The sequence below is a fragment of the Papaver somniferum genome, chromosome 11, assembly GCF_003573695.1.
Source record: "Papaver somniferum cultivar HN1 chromosome 11, ASM357369v1, whole genome shotgun sequence".
Classification (NCBI taxonomy): Eukaryota; Viridiplantae; Streptophyta; class Magnoliopsida; order Ranunculales; family Papaveraceae; genus Papaver; species Papaver somniferum.
The window spans coordinates 48,035,663-48,057,972 of NC_039368.1; the positions used below are offsets into that span (position 1 = coordinate 48,035,663).

General features: G+C 36.4%; 3 protein-coding genes across 5 annotated transcripts; 1 reads left to right on the plus strand and 2 right to left on the minus strand.

The window, feature by feature from the left end:
• Positions 1-8,369: 8,369 nt before the first annotated feature.
• LOC113322959 (sister chromatid cohesion 1 protein 3-like) lies at positions 8,370-13,065 on the plus strand. 3 transcript variants are annotated; one of them, XM_026571164.1, is made up of 14 exons: positions 8,370-8,631; positions 9,398-9,671; positions 9,771-9,817; positions 9,934-9,983; positions 10,109-10,182; positions 10,276-10,631; positions 10,715-10,826; positions 10,898-11,034; positions 11,132-11,655; positions 11,885-11,921; positions 12,027-12,072; positions 12,161-12,299; positions 12,393-12,516; positions 12,597-13,065. In XM_026571164.1, exons 1-13 carry the CDS (start codon positions 8,508-8,510, stop codon positions 12,486-12,488), a joined length of 2,016 nt encoding a protein of 671 aa, XP_026426949.1. In that variant the 5' UTR covers positions 8,370-8,507; the 3' UTR covers positions 12,489-12,516; positions 12,597-13,065. The 3 variants fall into 3 exon arrangements, with proteins under 3 accessions (XP_026426949.1, XP_026426948.1, XP_026426950.1); XM_026571163.1 differs by having other exon boundaries at positions 12,644-13,065; XM_026571165.1 differs by lacking the exon at positions 8,370-8,631 and adding an exon at positions 8,650-9,311 and having other exon boundaries at positions 12,644-13,065.
• A 619-nt stretch (positions 13,066-13,684) lies between these two features.
• Positions 13,685-14,589, minus strand: LOC113322960 (thioredoxin-like protein Clot). The gene is made up of 2 exons (XM_026571167.1): positions 14,218-14,589; positions 13,685-14,101 (listed from the first exon to the last, which is right to left on the minus strand). The coding sequence occupies exons 1-2, from the start codon at positions 14,486-14,488 to the stop codon at positions 13,854-13,856; spliced, it is 519 nt and encodes a 172-aa protein (XP_026426952.1). The 5' UTR covers positions 14,489-14,589; the 3' UTR covers positions 13,685-13,853.
• Positions 14,590-14,880: 291 nt separating this feature from the next.
• Positions 14,881-17,191, minus strand: LOC113320309 (outer envelope pore protein 16-3, chloroplastic/mitochondrial-like). Its single transcript, XM_026568233.1, has 3 exons — positions 17,072-17,191; positions 15,805-16,148; positions 14,881-15,339 (listed from the first exon to the last, which is right to left on the minus strand). The coding sequence occupies exons 2-3, from the start codon at positions 16,133-16,135 to the stop codon at positions 15,191-15,193; spliced, it is 480 nt and encodes a 159-aa protein (XP_026424018.1). The 5' UTR covers positions 16,136-16,148; positions 17,072-17,191; the 3' UTR covers positions 14,881-15,190.
• Positions 17,192-22,310: the final 5,119 nt, after the last annotated feature.

The following is a 22,310-nucleotide window of genomic DNA, read 5'->3' on the forward strand; positions in this document are numbered from 1 at the left end:
GTGGTAATTTATTACCATCCACTTGTGTTAGACAATGACATCTGAGACAAAGTCTTTTAAAGCACCCTGCAAAATGGGTCAGTGGGGTCTACATGAACAGGATTTATCATAAATGATTTTTTTTATTCCAATAACAACGTAGTACACTTATTACAAATTGGTAGTACACAAAAACTTAATGCCTAACTCACTGTCGCAGGCAACGTGACTGCACTTAGCACGTGCAGCAAGCCTTTAAACCGTCTAGTGGACGGATGAGTTTTAGTCCAGTGAGGATTTGTCTGATAGGTGTGCCCACAAAACCCATTGATTGTCTGAATTAGTCTTCACCGGCGTCATCGACATCTTGGTTCTCAAGTGCTAACGGTTGTGGGTTCATATGAGTAAATTGTTGTCTCAAACTAAGGTATCAATTATAGAACTTGAATTCTGCTCGTTTTTGTTGCAGGTATAACTCCCTCGCATGACCCTCCTGCAATAATACACACATATAAACATATATTATTTTAACTGAAGTACCTCTTTAAAATACGATATATAGTCTTACAACGGTATAACTTACAATTCTCGTTGCATTCCATCCAACATGAACGTTACGATACAGTGGTATTTGCAGTGCTACGAATATCTTAACCTCTGTTTTTATTATGGAGACACGACAAGCAATAGTTTTATTAGGCTGCCCATTAATATTTCCTATTATGTCGGTAAACTCTCGCAGCACCTTCTCCCAAAAAAACTCAGCACGCTGGTTTCTTTGTTGAATTTGACAATTTGATACAGAACGGTAAGACCTAATAAGAGCCTCATCTTCCTCTGTAGAAAACTTAACCATGTTCGAAAAAGAAACAAGAATGGATGGAAGAAAAATAAATAAAAGAAGAAGAGGATTGGTCGTAGTAATGTTCCAATTTTATGGCTATTTGTAGCCAAGCATCCAAAATTTAAAATGAACTAAAAACTAAGTTTTGAATCTCACTCCACGTGATTCAAGCAAAAAGCATCTACAGAATACTGAACAAGTGATTTGAAGTATCACTGCTATTGGTGATATCACTGTTATTGGTGAACAACTCATTGGGCGAGTATTGAAAACTCAAAGTCATCGGTTATTTATATTTCTTGAAAAGCGCATATGTCAGAGACATATAACTACAGTATGTACCTAATCAATTCGTTGTTGATTGTGTTATGTTTATGTGGTGAGGTTTTGTCGATAAGTAAAAACCACGCATAAATAAATTTTTTTTATTAAAATATCTTTATGGAGTAGTCCTGTACATCATAAATACATGAAACAAAACCTAACTCACTGTCGCAGGCACCGCGACTGCACTTAACCGGTGCAGCAAGCCTTTAAACCGGTCGGTGTCCCTAACGGCCGAGTTTAGTCTCGGGAGGGTTTGCCAGAGATGTACCCACAAAACCTATGCAATACTTGTTGAACGACTAATCTTCATCACCATTTTGAGGGGGGGTATTTGGTGGTTGTACCACGTACAATTCCGGAAATGCATTTTTCAATATGACGTAGCATTTGTAATACTTAAACTCTCTCCTGGTATTTGTAGCGTACATAGTAGTCGCCATAGTTTCCTATATACACATAATAATTTAGGTAAGTAAAGAAACAAAAATGGATATGAAGTGGATAGATAAACAAGATACACTTACAAGTATTTCAACGATCAATAAAGGAGATCTATTGTGCTGTTCATAAATATCTTTTTGGATGCGTATGTATTGGCTCACTCCTTTTTTGATTACACCAACCCTACTCTTTATATTTGCTTCTGTTCTTCAATGGACGTTTATAAAAACATCTTTATAGTTATCGAAAACTTATCTCCAAACTCTAGTTGCCGGCACCAAATGACGACGAACCTCCGATAGAGTAACAACATCTATCCAAGCATTTATGGTGGCTATATCTTCTTTTGTGGTATACAAAGGCATTATGGATGATTTTGAATTACTTACTGTAGCGCTAATACAAGAAGATGAAGATATTTGTTGAGGAGATGAAAATTGTAGGAGAGGAAAATGTTTACTTTGGTTTGTGTTGATTCCCTTAAGGACAGCTGAATTTGTAGTGTTTACATATACTGTTAAATGATCGTCATGTCTTTCAAATGACTGAATGACCTCGCAGAGATAAAGTGACTTGTAAGTTACTGAAATATTAAATAAATTTAAAAGTAAATAAAATAAGTGATGGAATGGTCTTGTCTATGCCTAGATGAACCGAACTGATGGAATAACAATACACTAACTGTATAACAAATAATATAACACAACATAATATATAGTTTTATTAAACCGTGGATCAATTTCTCAGCCATCGCGGTTACAGTTATAGCATAATCACTAAAGCTTTAAACCTTTAGGTGACTCTAAGGGAAGAGTGCTATCTCGTGAGGGTTTACAGAGAGGTGTGCCCACAAAACCTATTGTAACCACGATTTACATATGAGTTCATGAATCACTAGATCTTTTCAGCTCTGTTAGGAAATCAGGGAACTTGGTCTTTAGAAATATAAAAACTTCTCGGTGGGGAAACTCAACGCCTTTAACTTGTCGGTACTTCAAATCAACAAGTAAGAAAAAAAATAAAGCTTTAATATCAATGTTTATGTATTAAAATAAAAAATTCTACAAAAATGTTTATATTTCCCATAATTTGAGTGGTTATGGATCGGGGATCGCGGCAACTCACGATAGCTTTGGCCTGATAGGCATAATATAATTGCATTTCCTCTTGAATTACTCCATATCTGTCCTTTAAGTTATCTATGGTTCTCTGGCGGGAATTTCCAAACTCTGACATATAATTCTGCCACACCATCTCTCAAAAATTTTATGTTGGTAAGAAACCAAGCACAACTTCACGGCGGGAGATAATTTTCACCCAAGATTTCATGATGACCAAATCTTCAGATGAATCAAACGAAACCATTTTCAGTATTTTTTTCTCAAGAGGACTGATATGTTAAAGGACGATGGAACAAAGGATTTTTTATTTGGTGTGAATTATTTAGAAGCTACACGGTCTTTTAAAGGATTCTAAGAGATGAAAAGGCCTCTATGGATAAGTATGAACCATCCATTTATTAAAGCAAAAGAAAATCAGTTTAATGCAACAAACAACCATTGTCAGAAGTTATTATTCATGGATACTTTTGGTTTCAAAAGAAATGTCACTGCACATCAATAGACAAATAATGTCCGAAGGCATTATTCATGGATAATATAGATTTGAAAAGAAATGTCATTGCACATCAACAAACAAACAATTTCAGAAGTTATTGTTCATGGATACCATAAAATTTAAAAGAAATATCACTTCCCATGAAAATTTAAAGTCTATTGTAACAAAGAAAAACACAAAAATTTCATACATATTTAAACCGAGTTTAATACATATTATAAAATAGTCTAATACATATTAAAACAACAACAAAGTCATACAACTATGTTTCTGGGAAGAAATCAAACGACTTTTTTTGTGTGTTGTCAACCCGGGTATCAACAACAAACTCCATATATGTGTTTAAATCCACATTATTGTTCAAGTAAGGATTTTCTTCTTGACTTAATCTTGGGATTGAGTAGGTAGGACTAATACCGGCGTCCCTGACAACTGGGTGATACCTGATGTGATTTGTAGATAGTGGTAAAAGTGGTTCGATTCTCAGACTTGTGAAGGATATTAATTAGACTTAAATTCTAATATTAAAATAGAAAACTCACTAAATTTTTAGCGAACTCAATCAAAGATGATACCAGTATAAAAAGAAACACTGAGGCTAAGATTCCCCTATTTTCCAAGTTCAAAGTGATTAAACCAATACTTATATTTATGCAATTTTCTCGTTTAATTTGATTCTAAAATATTGCAACAAGTAGGTTTTCAAAATTAGTAATTGTAAATACCAAGTATGAAGCATCAAAAGTCTTAAAACTAAGCATACTCCATCAAAATAGATCACAATCGCTCAAATAAAAATCATAATCAATAATAGTTCAAGGCAAATAATCATATAATTATTGCAAATAAAAAGATAAAATAGAATATACCACTTTTTGTTGGAAAAATGGCTTCCTCTATCGCCTCAGCAATTGGGTTTAGCTCCTCATATTAATCATGATCTCAAAATATGTGTTTGTTGCTCAAAAGATGATTAAAAGAGTGAAAAGTAATAACACAGACTGTTTGCAACAGTGTGTTGGTGTTGCAAAACAACTGTTACAATGGAACTGTTACAGAAAACTGTTGTAAGTACTATTGCTTTGTTGCTGATTTTAAGACCCTAGAATACGACTGTCATGCACAACTTAATGTTCTTCAGCTGTTAAACAACGAAACTGTTTTGCGACTGTTTCCCGTGCGTCAATGTTCTTCGCGTTCTTCCTCTTCAGCAGCAGCAGCAGAAACAGAGTTTGGTAAAGCTCTGATTTCTTCTTCTCTGACTCTCCTTAGGTTCCCAAACTCTCGACACCTTTTCTATATGACCCAAGACATCTATTTATATCAAAAATACCGATTAAATCTCTCCTAAATCTTCCAAAATCTCTTTCCTTCTCTTCACGGCCAAGTTGCGGCAATTTCTTGTTTTAGAATTTCTACGTGTTTCTGAGCTTTCCTTTTTATTCTAAACTCTTCCTTAGATAGATACAAATCTTTGGGAAAGTTTACAACACTTTAATCTCTCTAAAATTCCCTAAAACAGGTCACACACGTGACTTTCCATATTTTTTGTTGTGATAAAAATCCGTCAATTGAGCCCAGTCTAATCGATTTAAACACCCATATCAGATTCCTAGACCCATAAGGAGTATATCCTATGAAAATCAGAGGTTTAATCGACCTCAAACTCTTCCAAATCACGATTGCAAAAATCTGTTCCTCACTGCACCTATTTTCCCGCCAAAACCTGGTTTTTAAAATGTTGAAGATGGTTGCCCCTTATCCAGGGTAGGGGTGTGATTAGCATCTGCCTGGAAATGGGATGCCCGTTAGTAATTAGGTTAACCCTTATCCAAAGTGAGAGTCCTAATAGCAAATGTCCTCCGGGTGCTTTCCGATAACTTTTCGAGCCAATTTTTTCCAAAAATGTTAATTGGCCAAAAATACCTACAAATAAATAAAACACCATAATAAGTACAAAAATGAGCCCTAACAATGTATAGAATCGTGACAAATCGGACACAAAAATGTGTCTATCAATACCCTGTTCCATGATCATCCAAACTAGAAGTAGCTTGACGCTTACGACTACACTCACCAGAACCACCTAAGCCTAACATACGAAATATCCAGTGCAGAGAAGCTTCTTATTGGGATTGTACAGTGCTAAAAGCACTAGAAAATGTAACTCCAGTATCGGAAGGGCCATACATAAAACGGTCATACAATAGTTGCTCGAGTGCATCAGTCTTTTCAAAACTTTTTTGTGCCAAGCATTTCCACTTATCCTGTTACATTATTGATTGGTAAATAAAAACTACAAGAAATATTTATATTTATACTAATAAATTTACCAAAATAAGATGTATTAGTAACTAACCTCGGTGCCATGGATGTTACTCCAATCACGACGATGGGTGATATTTGGAAGATGATGTATTTGACGTATTCCCTCCGAGTTGACATACGGAAATGACCACTCTACTGTAGGAAATGTACATGGCGTCTCCGGTTGGGTGTAGACAAATGTTTCTGCAAACTGACTTGGAGCAGGTACATTAGGAACGAAACGAGAGCTTCCAATGTTACCAATACCAACCTCTTCGTGGTTTTGAACACGACTCAAATCTGGCAGCAAAGGACCCATGCTGACAGTTTTCCACCAACGTACATATTCGATTTCATCTTCTTCTGTGTAATGAACCCCTTCTCTTATATCCTCACTTCTACTGACTGAAAAATCAGGAGGCGGACAAGGAATTGAAATTATACCTAACACCTGCCTCAAAAATCTCTCCCCAAGATAAAGGACCTCATCTTTCGTATCCACTACTCCCTTGAAATGTAATCTCTTTCGACTAACCTCCCTTGCGAGAACTACTTCCTCATCTTCATAATGGGCATTCAATACCCATGGATGCCAAACAACTGCTCCATGTGACAGTCTCAGATCCATATGTCTTTTAATATTGTTCACATAATGTTTTCTGGAGTCCGACTGTTTTCACACCCTCTATATGGGTTGATTGAAACATATTAATCGCATGATACATTTGTTCCGGGTCCAATGATCCAAATTTTAGTAATGGTTGACAATTACGAAAGTAAATATAGTACCAATACTCTAATATCATCCACATTGCTGCCATGTTATTATCAACACCACTAGAAACCTTGTCCAAGTTGTTTAACAGTCTACCATAAATAAATGAACCCCAATCAAACCTACCAAGATTTTGAAAGCTTTCTGAATCTCCCAAAACAACCAACCATGATTTTGAAGCGTTAGAGGAAGTCGTTCCGGTGAATACTTGACCAATAACCCAAAAAAAGAAAAATCCTAGTCAATTCCTCCCAGACCTCAGAGTTGTCCATGCCTTTCATACTGTTTATATAAGATGAAAGGTGGAGAGACATACAACCGAGGATTTACTATCCCATGGTTTTTTAGAATTCCTGGATTGTCTAGGGGGGGATTGAGCATCATCTTCCATATTTGCAGATGCACTATTTAGGTTGACGATCACACCACTAAAGTACAAACCATTTAAACTTTCATAATATTCTCTGGTTAACCTCTTAGAGTAATTTATAGTATCACCCTTACCTATAGGAATTCCAGTTAACATTACAAAGTCTAAAGGTGTCAATCCTATTTCAAAGCCTGAGAAATGGAATGTCTTAGTTGTATGCCACCATCTAGCTACTAGTGCATTTGTGAGTTGCACATCATAATTCTTAAAATTATACGAAAATATCTTCGAAAAGAGACAATTATCTAATACCTGAAGTGCGCGTGGATTATTACATACAACGATATCATAATAATCCTTAAGGCTTCCCAAACTAGTCCTCATTTTCATCCTCGGTGCATTATACCGGATGTATAACCATCTCTACCTTTTACGGACAACTTTTGGTCCGTCGGGTACTCCATATCATTATCTAAATGCACCAAACAAACAAATATAAACGTATGAAAATCACCAAACAAATATAAACCTCTTGGAGGAAAAACTTAATTCCATACTCAAAATCATATCTTACTAACAAATTTGGGATATGAATTGTGTATTATCCAAATTACAAGACATGCAACATAATTAAGATTATTTAATTCTACCATGTTCATCTAAAACTAACCAATCAACCATGTTCATGAACAAGTATCAAAAATTTGGGATGTTAAATAAATTTTAAACAAACACAAAGCAGTAACTAATAGTTGTGGCATTCAATTAGTGTTAATAACCTATCAATCTTGCACAATTAATCTTAATTGAAAAGGAAATTGGAAACTAGGATTTTAGGTTAAATTAGTTTACCTTTTATGATTGAGTGGTTATAACGCTTTCAAAACGCTTTCAAATCAGTTACAACTTCAAATTCACCCAAACCCAAACAAAAAAATGGAAGGAAACGATGTTTTTTATTATTTTAATGGAGGAAAAGAAGAATAACTTGGTGTCTGAAAAAAAATGGAAGAACCAAAAAACTCGACAGAGTTTTCTGGATGTTTAAGGGTAAATAGGGGAACGACTAATGGTTAGCCGGTCAATCGATTTTGACAGGTCAAAATAAAGAGAACGGTTAACCATTAACCGTTTCCTCTAAAACGGACGATTAGTGACCGTTATATGAAGAACGGCTGATCAATGTCCTTTTTTTTTCTCTTAAACGGCTAACTGTTAGCTTTTCCAGGAAGTCTTTGGGAAAAACCGTAAGACCCAGACCCTTCCCAGTCTGATGTGTAAAGTGGGTTGGGAAGCACCACTAGACCTAGTCTAAACGAAGAGACCAAAAAGTAGAGCCCTCGTATCCAACTCAAACCAAACTGGTTTGTGACTTCGTGTCCATTATTTAAGGAAACACTACATAAATTACAATGTTATTACTACGTGTCTGTAAAACATCTTTGCACGTTTCAGTAAACTGTTCCAATTGTGAAACGTATCAAGGAAGCAGTCGGTGAGACGTGTCTTAGAAGCTGTAATTTATTTCATTTCCTTTTCAGGAGGGAATGCACATTTTATTTGGACCCTAATACCCCTTAAACCTTTCTCCCAGTTTGATATTCAACTGGGGTAACACTGTAAAACGACTTTAAAGTGTTCAATTTTCGCTAAAAATCCCCCAATTTTCCAATTTCGCGCCCAATAAACACTTTTCCAGCGCCATTCCCCCTTCTCACTGTACTTTCTAAAAGTTCGAACTTTTTAATTGCTTCTTAAATACCTAATTAAATCCCCAAATCCATCCGGGATCTAAGACCGAGAGAGGTTTGAGATTCAGAGAGAGAAGAAGAAGAAGGAGAGCCAAGATGTTTTACTCGCATCAATTGCTCGCTAGAAAGCGTCCTCTTGGAACAGTATGGATGGCTGCTCACTTAGAAAAGAGGCTCCGCAGAACTCATATTGATGTCACTAATATTGCTTCTACAGTTGGTTCGTTTCTCTCTTATTCTCGTTACTTCCTCTATATGGTTTGCGTTTTGTATTCGGTGATTTAAGATTATGAACTGCCGAAAGTTGTAAACTTTTTGAAACCTGATGGTTTTTTATCGGAAAGATCCAATCTTTTTCTTTTTCCCGTTGTTTTTTCTCACTATTTTGGGGAGATTTGGGGTTGATTTTGTGATTTTGGCCAAACCCAGACCGCACATCTTGGTAGTAGTTTTAGGGTTTTCGTTGGAATTTAGGGCTTTTGTTTAAAGGTAGAGAATTTATCCGATTTGATGGATGAACCTTTTGATTGATAACCTAGGTAGTTTAATTATACCATGACCATGTATTGAATTTTCTCTATTTTGTTTCTACAAGGGTTCATAGTGAGCCTAGCCACTTATTTTACAACCATGCTTTACCACATTCTGTTGATATTGCTGGCTCATGCCATTCCACAGTGGTAAGATGTGGTGACTGAAGTCATATAGGTTTCAGCTTCCTTTATGAAGACAGTTTAGTCTTCCAAAATTCTTCATTAGATGCTGCATCCGACTTAGTGGGTATTCTTACAGTCTTGGTTTGGCTATGAACAGTAACCCAAAATAGTGAATTTGTTTGTGATTGCAACGTCTGATAAGCATTTATTAGGAAAGCCTCAATGCGAAAGATTTCAATCTACAGTAAGTGATGCAAACATTGATGTTCTTGGAAGAACCTTTACATATTTGTTTTTACACTAAGGACTCGTGAAATTTTCTTGGTTCAGATTCAATAATGTTCCCAGAAGCACCTATTGCACTCCGGCTATCAGCATTCCTTCTACTGGGTGTTGTTCGAATATATTCAAGGAAAGTTGCATACTTAATGGGCGATTGCGATGCACTAGCAACATATGTAAGGACTGCATTTGATCACACTAAAAAACTTGATTTACCTGAAAATGCATCCGCTGCACCATTTGAATCTGTTACTATGCCGTTGCAAACTTTTGAGCTTGATGCTGTGGATCTTGATCTCGACAGCAGCATTAACTTTGAGAGGTAAGATATTCATCATTTGGTTTCTTAGTAACAAACAGGTCGACACAAAGCTGCAGGGGAGAAAAGCTAACATATTTATATTTATTTTTGGGTTTTCAGTACTCCAGATAATCATCTCAAGACACTTGAAGATATCACACTTGAAGGTAGTAATCATCTATATGTGTGTTAGTTGTACTTTAGCATCCACACCATGTTTTTATATTGTCTTTATTATTTTTTTTGAATTGCTAGATAACGTTTATGATTCCTTTTCGTGCAGATCAAGTCCCAGTTACTCAAGATCCTTATCTTGATTTTTTCATTAATGAGGTTAGCATTTTACCTCTATTTTACCTCTAAGATAGTTTTTTTTCACAAATTTGTTCGTGATCTCATATAATCTGGTAACGGAGGTTGCACGTTGTGAGATGACATGAATTATCCGTACTTTTCAGGATATAAACATGGATAGGGATACTTCTCCACAAGAAATGATTCCAGACAGTAGTAGTAGTCAAATGGAAGAAGAGTATGCTTCTTGTTGTATTTTAAAGTCTTTACATTTGTTGTATATATATTAAAGGACTTGCATTGATTACATCTCGTCCTTTATTTTGTACAGCATTCCTTTAGCTCCAGGAAGTGGTGCTGCTGGTGATGTTTCTATTTCAAGTCCAAATAAGCAAGCAGAACAACTCAATAAGTCGGTTCCTGAAGCTCATATACCTCAAGAAATTCCTGAAATCGAAGTTGTGCGTGATGCTGATCCTAATTTGAACCTTTCAGAGCTGCCGGATATTCTTGAGGGTGTTGCTGAAAAATCTTTAGAACAGACAGAAAATGAGAAGGACACTTCTCCAAATTCAGAACATTTGTTAGCTGGAGAGCAATCTGAACCTATACAGCATAATCATGATCCACCAACTGCTTTTGGATCAGTAGAGTCTTTGGGCAATGTTGTTTCTGATATTTCCTTCAGTAAGTTCACGATTACTTAAGATAGAGTTCGGTAAAGTTTGATTATGTCTAGCTGATTTTAATTATATTTTTTCATGTTTTAGGGAATGAATCTTTTGAAATGGCAATTCAACCAACGCCACCAAATGAGAAGGAAAAAGTAAAGTCAAGAAAGAGGAAGCAATTCTTTGATAAGAATCCTGTGTTGTCAAACAAGTAAGTGTCATTTAGTATGAGGTTCTTCTTGGTTTATACACAACATATAAGTTTAACAAAGGATTTTACAGGATCATGACTGGACTTGTGAAAGATGCCAGTATGCTGGTGCATAAGAGGAGAAAACTCCCTTGTTCATCTTTGGATGTCTGGAGGTTTGAGAACAGGCGTAGAAAGGACCAAATATTCTATCAGTCTTCAGTTACTGGTGTGTTTCTTTTCCTCTCCTCGGCATATCTTTATTACATGGACTCTAAATTTGAGTTTTGGGGTAATGAAAATGTAAAATATTTCCATATCTACAGGTATGTCTAAAAGTCTTCAAAATTTGTTCGAAAGGGATTATGTTTCTTCCAGATCCCAAAATATAGGGCCAGGGGATACTCAAGAAAATGCGGGTGCTCATACATTTGTGCCCGATGTTGATATGGAAGTTGATAACCAGCAGCCCAATGTTGGTACGGAAGTCCTGCCCGATGTTGACACAGAAGTCGAGCGTATTCCACCTGTTGTAGAAACAGAAACTGAGCATCTTCAACCTGACGATAATCCTGAAATTGAATATGGCCGATTTGAAGATGGCTCTGGCTCTGCCGATAGAGATTTTATGACTGAATTTATGGCTACTCCAACTCCTTCCAAAACTTCTATGTTAGAACCTCAGACAGGAAGCTTGTTCGAGACTGAAGTGCCGTCACTTGATCAAACTATCCGCACTGAAGCTGTTGGCTCCTCAGTTATGAAGACTCCTTCGTTTTTTTCAGACCGTCTAGGCATGAATGAATCTGCTAGTTTTTCAGATATTCCAGGATTATTAGATTCTGCCGAGGTTAGTTTTATCCCGATATTAATAAAACCTTGTTTTTTAATTGTTAAAATACAAGTACCCTGCTCCTTATGTATCTTTTGGGAAAAGGAAGTTCTGTTAGGCTTGATTTTCACTTTATTCTACTTGAGCGTTAACTATTTGGTGAACAAGCTCGTGTATGCAAATTCTTTCCATTGTCCAGAATCGTTAAGCAGGCTTTTGAAATTCAAACCTATCTCTTTTTCTGCAGGAACTAAACTTTCTGGAAGCTGATACGACGCCAGTTGGTAAGTCACCAAGTTGAATATTAAAAAAGTTACTGTTAAGAGTGATGAAATTTGTTTCATTGGAATTTGTATGTAACTTAACTTTGTTGCACAATGAATAAGCAGGGCGAGAAGAGAATGATCCAGTTGATAAACTTTCTGTGAGGGCCAGGTAATGCAATTTTTCATATCTTTTTTTTTTAATGTTAGATTTATGTTTCAGGACATATTTGATCTGAGTGTATCCGACCTGTCTTCAGTGCTGTGGCTCAATATCTGAAAAATTACTCTCCTCCTGCAACTGAAACATCTCAAGATCAAATTGGGAGTCTTTCTCTAAGCAAGATTTTACATGGCAAAACCAGAAAGCAATGCGCTCGAATGTTCTTCGAAACACTGGTAAGGCATCATTGAAGAATTTCACTGGTAGTCTTTTGTGTCGGTTCACTTGTAGTCTCATGCAAATAAATTTTAACTCTGGTACAATTGCAGGTTCTGACAAGTTTTGATTATATCAAGGCACACCAAGAAGAAGCTTATGGTGACATTTCTTTGACACTGACTTCACGTTTGAAAACCCTATCCTGAGATAATATTCTGGTGCTCTTGTAAATAGGTAAGATTAACAGTGGTCAAGAAATGTTTAGAGTACAAGTTCAAATGATTTTATTCTTCTGTTATTGTCTTGCTTTTCAGGAATAAGATAAAGATTATAAATCGTTTGATTGAATTTCGAAAAGCAGGTTTTGATTACAGAGCGGAAGGATGGTAGCAGCAGAAGCTAGTTTTTCTTGTTAATTTCAAAGGTCAGCAACAGGGTTGCTGCTTCTCTCGAAAGACACAAGACTAGAGAAAGCATGTGAATTCATCTAAGTAGACAACCTAGGAATCTATTTATTTTTCTATACCCCCACCCAAGCCCTGGATAGCAAATAAACATCTTATAACTTAATCTATATTATCATGCGCTATTTATTTATTTTGGTTTGCTTTCAATTTCAAATTTTAGGGATTACTTGGTAAAAAACAAAGTGGTGTATAGTTTTTTGCATTCAACTCCTGGAAGACACAATCTTTTTTTTTTTAAGTAGTACAGAGTGTAGTCTACAGACAGACTATTGAATTTTGTAACTTGTATCAAAGAAAGTATGACCTTTCATATTGATTCATTGAGCTTCACGAAGACTATGGAATATGTGTTAGTAAATTATTCTGAAGCTTTTGAGTTTCAGAACAAGAGGTGCCCTTCAAGCATAAAGAAAATGAGGACTGTGTCAGTTTCAGGAGGACAAACTCAAGTTTTTCAGTTAAATCTTGATTCACTAACTACCGGGGAACAATGATTTAGATACTGTAGTGGGTATGTTCAAAATTGCTTTGGATTTTGAAATTGACAAGAGTTGATTTGTTTAGCTGTTTCTGACTTTGGTAATGAATCATTTGAAATGGCCATGCAACCAACACCACAGTTGCTTCTCAGTGTTATCCAATTGGTAAAGGAACCCTTTTTGAGGTTCTCACCACTTGGTGCCTAGCACATTCGTTTAGTATTCAGGGTTGTATGGAGAACGAGCAAAGGTGCTAGTGGTAAGCTAGTGCATCGAAGCAGAAAAGTCCCTTCACAAGTTGGAACACCAGAGGATAAATTGGAGATCTTTCTCTAATCAAGACCTTCCATTGCAAAACAAAGAAGCGATACGCTCAAATGTTTCATTTTTTTTGCTGGCATTTTAATTCTCTCTTCAGCATTGCGCTTAAAATTTGAGCTCAAGTGCACAACAGTATACAGTAATCACTCTAGCAGGTTCAGGCAAATCACGAGGAGTTCGTCAGAGATTCAGATCTCTGCTTAACCCAGAAATTGGTACAACATTGTGCTCTTGATATTACTACAAAGATCCGAGAATACGAGAAATGAAAAATTTAACAACTGAACATTCTTTTACTAACAGTTCAAGAAAGTAGGGTTTCGATTTTGCTTTGGACGTGAGCTTCATGATCTTCAAGACGACCTTGAACAGAACCATTCTCCCAACGAACAAGTGTTGGAACTCCTTTGAGATTAAACCTTGAATCAATCCTCCATGGATGATTTGGAGTTCTCCAAGTTGGTCTATCACCAACATAAGCTCTCAACAACAATACATCTGATGATGATTCTTCAAGCTTTTTGTAAATCACTGGTTCTGCTCTTACACAATCTGAAAATATCAACATCAAAATAGGGTTATCTTTTTTCAGATCATAGAATAGAAAACATTAACAAACTATTGATTTGTTATTTGAAACCCTAAAATTTAGAAATAAAATTTTTTACCAGGGCACCAGCTGAGGGATGTAGAAGGATCTATGTCAGCTAAGAAAAGTATGAACTTGATTCGGCCTTTTTCAGAATTGAACTTCTCAAAAGCTTGATCGAAATCTGAAGGCGTTACGTCTACCATCTTCAGAGGCATCTTCCTCAAGTGTTTTCTAGGTAGCGAGACAGGGATTTGTTCTTCACGATTTACGAACCCTAAACGCAACAATCTCTCAGATATGCACACAAATATGAGAAGATAAAGGGCTAGTTTGACTGGACGCCCCATTTAATTTTCAGCTGGTGCACTCCCCAATCCGCTAAGCATTTCCTTGCTAAAGTGCGCAACTGGCTCTTCGCCTCGAGAACGTTGTTTTTTCTCTCTTTGCTATAACACTGTGGCTGTTTGCCCAAGCTGCCGATTTGCTGGGTTTGTAAAAATCCAACGTAGGACAGAGTTTTTATTAGCACCACCGACGGGCTGAGAAAGAAAAATTATACATATCGGTCACCTTATTATAACTTACATGGACACACAAACCCACAAGCAAACTGTTACTCCCATTAGCAGCTGTAGGTAAATTTATTTATGCAAATGTGAAGTGAGATAAATTCATTCAGCCATTAGCAGCTGTAGATAAATTCATTCATGCAAATGTGAAGTGAGATAAATTCATTCATGCAAATGTAAAGTGAGATTTTGGAAGCTCATTCATGCGGATTGTATTACAAGAAATTTCAATCTAGCAATCGTCAGACAGAGGAGAAAGTTATCTGTATCTTTTGACTCCAAATGAACAACATACTCAAAAATCCATGAATAGATGACAAACAAGATTTTATTTGAATGATCCATTTGTGCTCTGCAAGCCAGCGCAAGGTGAAAAAGAAAATCAAAAAGATACAACAGTAAAAGTTATCTCTGAATAAAAGGAAGAAGCTCTAGGAATGACTGTTATGAGGTCTACTCAAGAGACGCGGGAGAGTGAATTCATGGAAGAGGGGAGGGCCTCTTTTCAGTGGTGTAAGCAGCATACTCCTTCCCATTATCAATTCTTGTTGTTTGACCACCAGCATCCAAAAGTGCAGAAGTTACGGCCAAAGCAGCTCCTGCAGATAGGGCTGTTGGGATACTCCTTGCTGGAAAGTTCCCAAAATAAAATAAATCAAAAACAATTTCTTGATAAAGAAGAAGAACAATGATAACAATTCAGATTAAATAATACACATTTATTGATAGGTTTCATTTCACTAAATAAGTTGGTGATTCACACAAAGATCAAACGCACAACTTGAGGGTTCAACCTTCAGCTACTGAAGATAAAACCATGATAGTCTTAATCACTCATAATAAACAAGTCATGTGTACTGGAGAAAGAAAGAGAAAAACAGCATAATGCATAAAGACAGAAACATGATTCATCAATCTATATGATAGCTAATATCCTCTGAACTTCTATTGTTGTGTACAGGGAACTGTTTATTATTTTCTAGTTCCCTTCCCCTAGAACTGAAAGTACTTGATGATCAGAAAATATGTAACAGAGGTGACTTTTATCTTTCCAGAAACTGGAGAGTAAAAATATGAGGACACAATATTCATACCTTTGAAGCCTAAAACAGCAGCTCCAGCAGCGAAACCTCCAATTGAACCATTTACAAAGTCCCTCTTCCCTCTGTAATTCAGAACCAATTGTTCTACACCTATATAAACTCCTCCAATTGCAGCAAAAGTCAGGCCATGGTTTCCCATCATTTTCAAGGTCCTTATCAAACCTGGAAGAGCAACACCTCTTTCAACACGAGGCACATCAGCCCAAGTAGCACAAATGGTTCCCCAAATAGTCCCTGATACTAATCCCATAGTTGCACCCTTGACTGTTTTCATCATAGGAGTAGTATCATCCTCCAAATACCTTTGTTCTGAAGGATCCATAGATCTTGTTTAACTGCAAAAACAACCATATCCAAATCAATAAAACCAGAAGCTCACACAGCTTACTAGTGTCAACACCCACGACATGAAACATATGCTGCACCAAAGGCACAAACTACATCAAAAGGAATTTGAAGTAGCATGGTTACAAGGATTTAAAATTTTGGATCAGTGCAACAAAGAGATACTTCAGTCTCAAACCTTAAAAGTTTATTGAGCATTATACAAACAACAACAATTTAAGCTTAAAAGTGACAACCAAAATGGCAGTTCCAAGAGGGTTTTACATTGTTCCCCACGGGCATGTTCTCATTTAGCAGGCTTCAGATAGTAAAGATCTACCTCGTGCCAGTGCAAAAAAAAACTTGGCTAACCTCAGATACCTAAACTAGAATGCTCACAACCAAAAATGAAAACCTCAAATCAGCAGCTAATCTCTGAGACATGAACTACATCCCATAAAAATAATGATAAACACGAGAAGATAACTATTTAGAAACCATAAACTATGGAACTTCTTGTATTCACACTTCAGCAGGCAGTGCAAATAGTAGTATGAAGTTTTGCACCGCCCGAATTTATAAAATCTAGTGATTTTTCAAGGTATCCGCATTCACTAAATTGAAACCCTAGAACTTAAAGAGCTCACAGAGGTAAATCAAATGGAAGTTGAAACCCGTGGGACAAATCTATACCTATTACAACAAATCACCTTCCACAAATCCATACTCCCAATGATAGCTAAACTCAAACCCAACATTGCAGATTCTTACACAAAATGATAAACCAAAACCCTTGTTTCACATATCTTATTAACATTGTAAAATTTGGGCAAATTCAATCGAATTGATCAGAATAAATAGAAGATTTAAAGAATCTAAGCAAAGCAATACACGAATCTCATAGGAAAAAAACAAAAATAAATCAAGAACTTACGGGAAAAATTAAATTAGGGCGAGTATGATCAACCGCTTGCACGAGTCCAGCTGAAAATTGTTGTTCTAGTAACCCTTCTTCTCCCCCTTTCTCTCAAGTCATCAAATACATCTATAGACCAAATAGAGATCTGTATTACCATTTTACCCTAAAGATTCCACTTGCACAGGATATAGGGTCTGGGCCATTAGGTTAGGGGTTGGAATTGGTTGCACAAGGCCCACCTTGGTTGGACTGGGCTACAACCTAGTAAATGGAATTTCGATTTAGTAATTAGGAAACTCTTTCGAGGCATACTGATTTCTTTTAGAGACATACTAAATGATAATACCGTCTACGGTAAAAGGTGTCCTCACCGTGATGAAATTATTAAGTTATCATTTATTAGATTAAATTACTTAAATATCTTTTAACATCCAGTAAAAATTTCATATATTAATAGTTCTGGGACTTCATAAAATTATTAACATATGGAGTTTATTAATATAAGGAGGTATGTCAAAACAATGATTTTTTTTCAAATTCAAAATATGTAAATGATAATGGATGTGAATGACTTTCTTAATCATCCAAATGAGCAACAAGTCGTATATGCTTTAACGGAAGAAGAAATCATCGATGGAACTAGACAAGAAGCATAGAGGGATAATCCCGATGATCGTAGAACGGAGATACAAAAAGTTTCATGCCAAGAAGCTTTAAACATGCTCAAAAAGTTGGAAATGTTTTGGCCTCGACAAGAAGGTGCACATGGTAATGAGATCTTATGCATCCGCAAATCAAAAGATGCGATAACAATCCAAAAAGTTACAACCTTTTCTCAAACGACTATAGATAAGTATTTTAGTTTATCTTAAATTTTGATGTAAAACCAAACAAAGATGTCAGTACAAAGAGATTACAAGACTAAAACTTAAAAGACAAAGAACCTAACTCAAAGAGTGAACAAAGTGGTAGGCTTTGAAAGGGGACAGAAAATAAGAGCAAGAGGAAGCCTACATGTTATAACCGCAAGTGCACGGTGTCGGTTGTAGCTTGTGCAAATACGGGTCGAATCCACAGGGACTAGGGTGTGTAAGTTGAAGTTTCCTAAGCTAAAGTTATCTAAACTAGTAACTAAGTGGCAGTGAGATAGTGAACCAAGGAATAACTGTGAAACAATGGCATTGAGCCAAAGGCAGTGAACTAGTGTAGTGAATAAAGGAAGATGAAAGTAAACAGTTGTGGGAACACTACTAGGGTTTTTAAACAAGACACTAACAGGACATGAAACAGCAAACTAAATGAAGATGAAAGAAGTTGTGGATTAAGAAGATCAGTGAAATAAGGGGTTTGATTTCACCCTAGTTCATGCTATGCATTCTCTTATTGAAATGTTAAACACAACTATAGTTCTTTCCAAAGTACTAGTTGTCTTTTTAAGGTACAACTAGTCAAAGGCATGTGAATTCAGCATGAAGTTGCAATGAAAACTCACTCAACATTCAGAAAAAAGATACATAACAATGCTAGGGCTAATGAAACTATCCTAAGAACAAATCATAAGAACAAAACATAACATAAACATGAAAAGGAGCTTGATATAAATTGTAACAATCACACACTCAAATTAAATACATGTTGGAGTTCAGAACAGCTAAAATTAACAATGCATTTGAATTGAGAATCATGGAATTGAAAAGATTGATAACCCTCAAAGCTACAGTTCATGGAAATAACAAAACTAAACTATTCTACTGATGCTCTGGTTAATCCAGGCATCCCTCTTAAAACATATCCACAGTCTCAATTTATACCCACAGACCCAATTTGGGTTTTTCCCCAAATTACAAAATTAGGGTTCTTCCCCAAAAATATCCCCAATTTAAACAGAAATTAGGTAAATTATTTCTACCTAATTTGACAGTACAAAACAGACCCATATCTTCTCTAATGCTCTCCCTAACAGGACATTAGGGTTCTTTAATGAATTCCCCCAAATCAGAAAATTTAGGGTTTGGTAATTCTTACCCATATTGATGTGATTTGACGAGTTTGTCTTCGACCCATTCTTCCCCTTGGTCCTTTGCTCCATTCCCATGTGTCAATTGCTACTCTAGACTCGCCTAATCGATTGATTTTTCTTCTAGGGTTTCAGATAAAGGTGAGAAGAAATATCAATCAAATAGGGGGCTAGAAAGATGGGGTGATGATGTTCGAGCAGGTGGAGTTGGTGGTTTGGTTGTGGCAGAGTAGGTGGTGGCGGACATGGTGGAGAAGGTGGTGGTACGGCAGACATGGTGTCTGCAGAGGCGGGAGAAGAGAATAACGAGAAGGGGATAAGAGAATGAGCGATTTAGGGTTAGGTTTTTGGGTTATATGTGTTGGGTGTGCTCCGGTGTTGGGCGGGATCAGCAATCTTGATGTCCAGCAAGACGAGAGCGTTGGATGACCACATCTGAAACGAATCGAACGACAAGAAGGGAAACAACTTGTAGCGACCGTTGGATTGCGAGATACAACGAAGCTAACGGTTCCAGATGGGGTTAGGTACTATGATGTTTGACAGGAACTTCAGAGTTTGATGCACGATGATGAGCCGACCGTAGGATGATGTGATGGATCCTATCTGACGGTTCTCATGGAAATGGGTATGGATATTGGAAATGGATTTGGGTAAGGGTTTTGGGCCTTGGGTATGCCAATCCCATATCTTCTTTAAGAACAATTCTTCCTCTTCAAGCCCACTTCTAGTTTATGCGGCTCTTGCAAACATCATTCTTTGCTGCCTTCCTGCGGGAGTCTTGACCGTTTCTTTGCTCTTTTTGCTCAACAATTCATCCAAGTTTTATTTAGTACCTAAAAATACAAAATTAATTAATAAAAATATTTATTCTTGAAAACAATGAAAATACAGAATATGGGATAAAATGTAGAATTAATGCACAGAAGATGAGTTAAATGCCAAGAAAAATATATAGAAATATGCATTTTTTAGCACTCATCAAATACCCCCAAACCTGAATTTTACTTGTCCTCAAGTAAAACAAAACTAAGGAAATCCTACCTATACCACTGTCGCTGGTCTCTCGAATGCATTTAGCATATGCACTAAGCCTTTTAAACCACTAAGTGTCCCTAGTGGACAAGTGAAGTCTCGTGAAGGTTTGCTTAGAACGTACCTACAAAGTTCTAGGCCAAAATATAAGCTCATATTCCATCAAATGTGACATGTGCAAGACAGTAGAAGCTCACAGCAAAATGGAGATGTCAATCTAGCTATCAAAGGCACAATCCTAGCATTGATAACAAATAAAGACATGTGATAAGAGTGTAAAGTGTATCTACACATGTTTCTAGAATGACCTGAAGTTATGACTACTAATCACCAAGAGATAGTTTTTAGGCTAAGAACCGAATTCTAAGCCAAGCTAGCTGTCCGGCTTTACGAGAATTGTGAATGTTCACCCAATGAGTTGGTGATATTTCAGTTTACCCGCGTTATACATCGATGGCTGCACCCTCCTTGCTTATTACAAGACTATTTACAACAAAAAGATGACTCTTTACATGACTCTTATTTACATTGATTACTCTCTTTTATTTTTGGAACAAGAGAGAACTATTGTCTTTAACATGACAAAACATGGAATAAATACTTGATTTTTTTTTTTTTTTTTTTTGTAAGAAATAACTTTGATCTTTACAACATAGTGACACTTTTGATACATGAACAAAAAGAAAAACATAATTACATGACTCTTAGCAAGAGGTGGCCCTTATCGAATGCATCCGGTCAAATTCTATGGTTGCTTTTCTTAACGTATCCTCCAACTTCTATCCCAGCCAACCAAAGAACAAGCTAGTCAAGTCTCATTCAGTATTCTAAAGTGATTGGCAATCTAACTTCCTATCAAACACCTTGAAGATCGAGGCTATACATGTATTGGTAGATCGTGCGCGTGCAAATTTCTTATCACTATGTGAATTGTGCTAGAATCAGGGTGCCTAAATATCTAGACTAAGAATCCTTATGTATTACATATTTGCACAAGAGTCAACATTTCAAGGTAAATGAGCTCCATTTTTTATGATTTTTTAATTTTTTTTTTAATTTTTTTGGAATTTTTAAATTTTTTCAAAAAGAGTTCAAAAAGAAGGAGTTCTTGTTTTCAATTATGGCATGTGATCGTGGTATCTACTCTATACCCCCAAACCTAAACTAAACATTGTCCTCAATGTTTCAAAAGATGTAAAGAATTATAATACAACATATGGAGAGGATTATGCTGAGTAGAGAAAAAGGAAAGAGAATACCCGATTTCGGCGAAAGCAAGATTAGAACTCCATTATTCAAGGAAAAAATCCAACATTTTTTTAGCCGAGATCATATTGGATTAGCACTATATATACAAAAGAAACAAAAGATTTAACTAAGAAACTATCTACAAGAAAATTTGGTTTTTAATGGGATTGGACTTTTTGGGAAAAATTTGGTTTTGTCGGGAGACATTTGGTTTTGATGGGAAAAAGAAAAATTTTGGTTTTTAGGGAAACATTTGGAAAACTTTGGTTTTTATGGGAGAAAAACATTTGGTTTTTAATGGGATAAGGAGACCAAGCCCACTGTTGGGTTTTGCGAAACCCAGCTAAGTTTTTGAAAAACAGGCCCACTGCTGGTGAGTAAAGCTCACTGTTGGTTTTTGGAATTTTGAAATTTTGGCCCACTTGAACTTTGGTTCAGGCCCACAGTTCAGAAACAAGCCCAGGTAACAATTTGAAATTTGGGCTCTTAAATAGCCAAAGATCGAGGCCTAACTGGGCTTTGAAAACGTTTTCTGTTTTTGGGTAAAGCCCACAGTGTAAATGTTTAGTTTTCAAATGGATGTTAAGCCCACAGTCCCAGAAATTTAGTTGGGCTTTGGCTAGCTACTAACTAAAATATGAGGCCCAACTGGGCTTTCAAAAGTTCAGTTTTCTTTAATTAAAACAACAGGCCCAAATCAATCTAAAACCATGCCCACAAGAAATTAAACAAACAAGCCCACAAGAAATTAATTACAAACCCAACAGAAAAATGGAAAAAATTATTACAAGCCCACAAATTAAAAATGGAAGCCCACAGGTTGGGTTCTCTTAATGGGTTTAGGCTTACTTGCTTAAGCACAGCCCAGCTGCTCAGTTTGGTTGCAAAAGCCCAGTTGGGCTTTGGATCATCCTAAGCTTTTGTCTTTGTTGAGGCCCAATTGGGCTTGGCTTA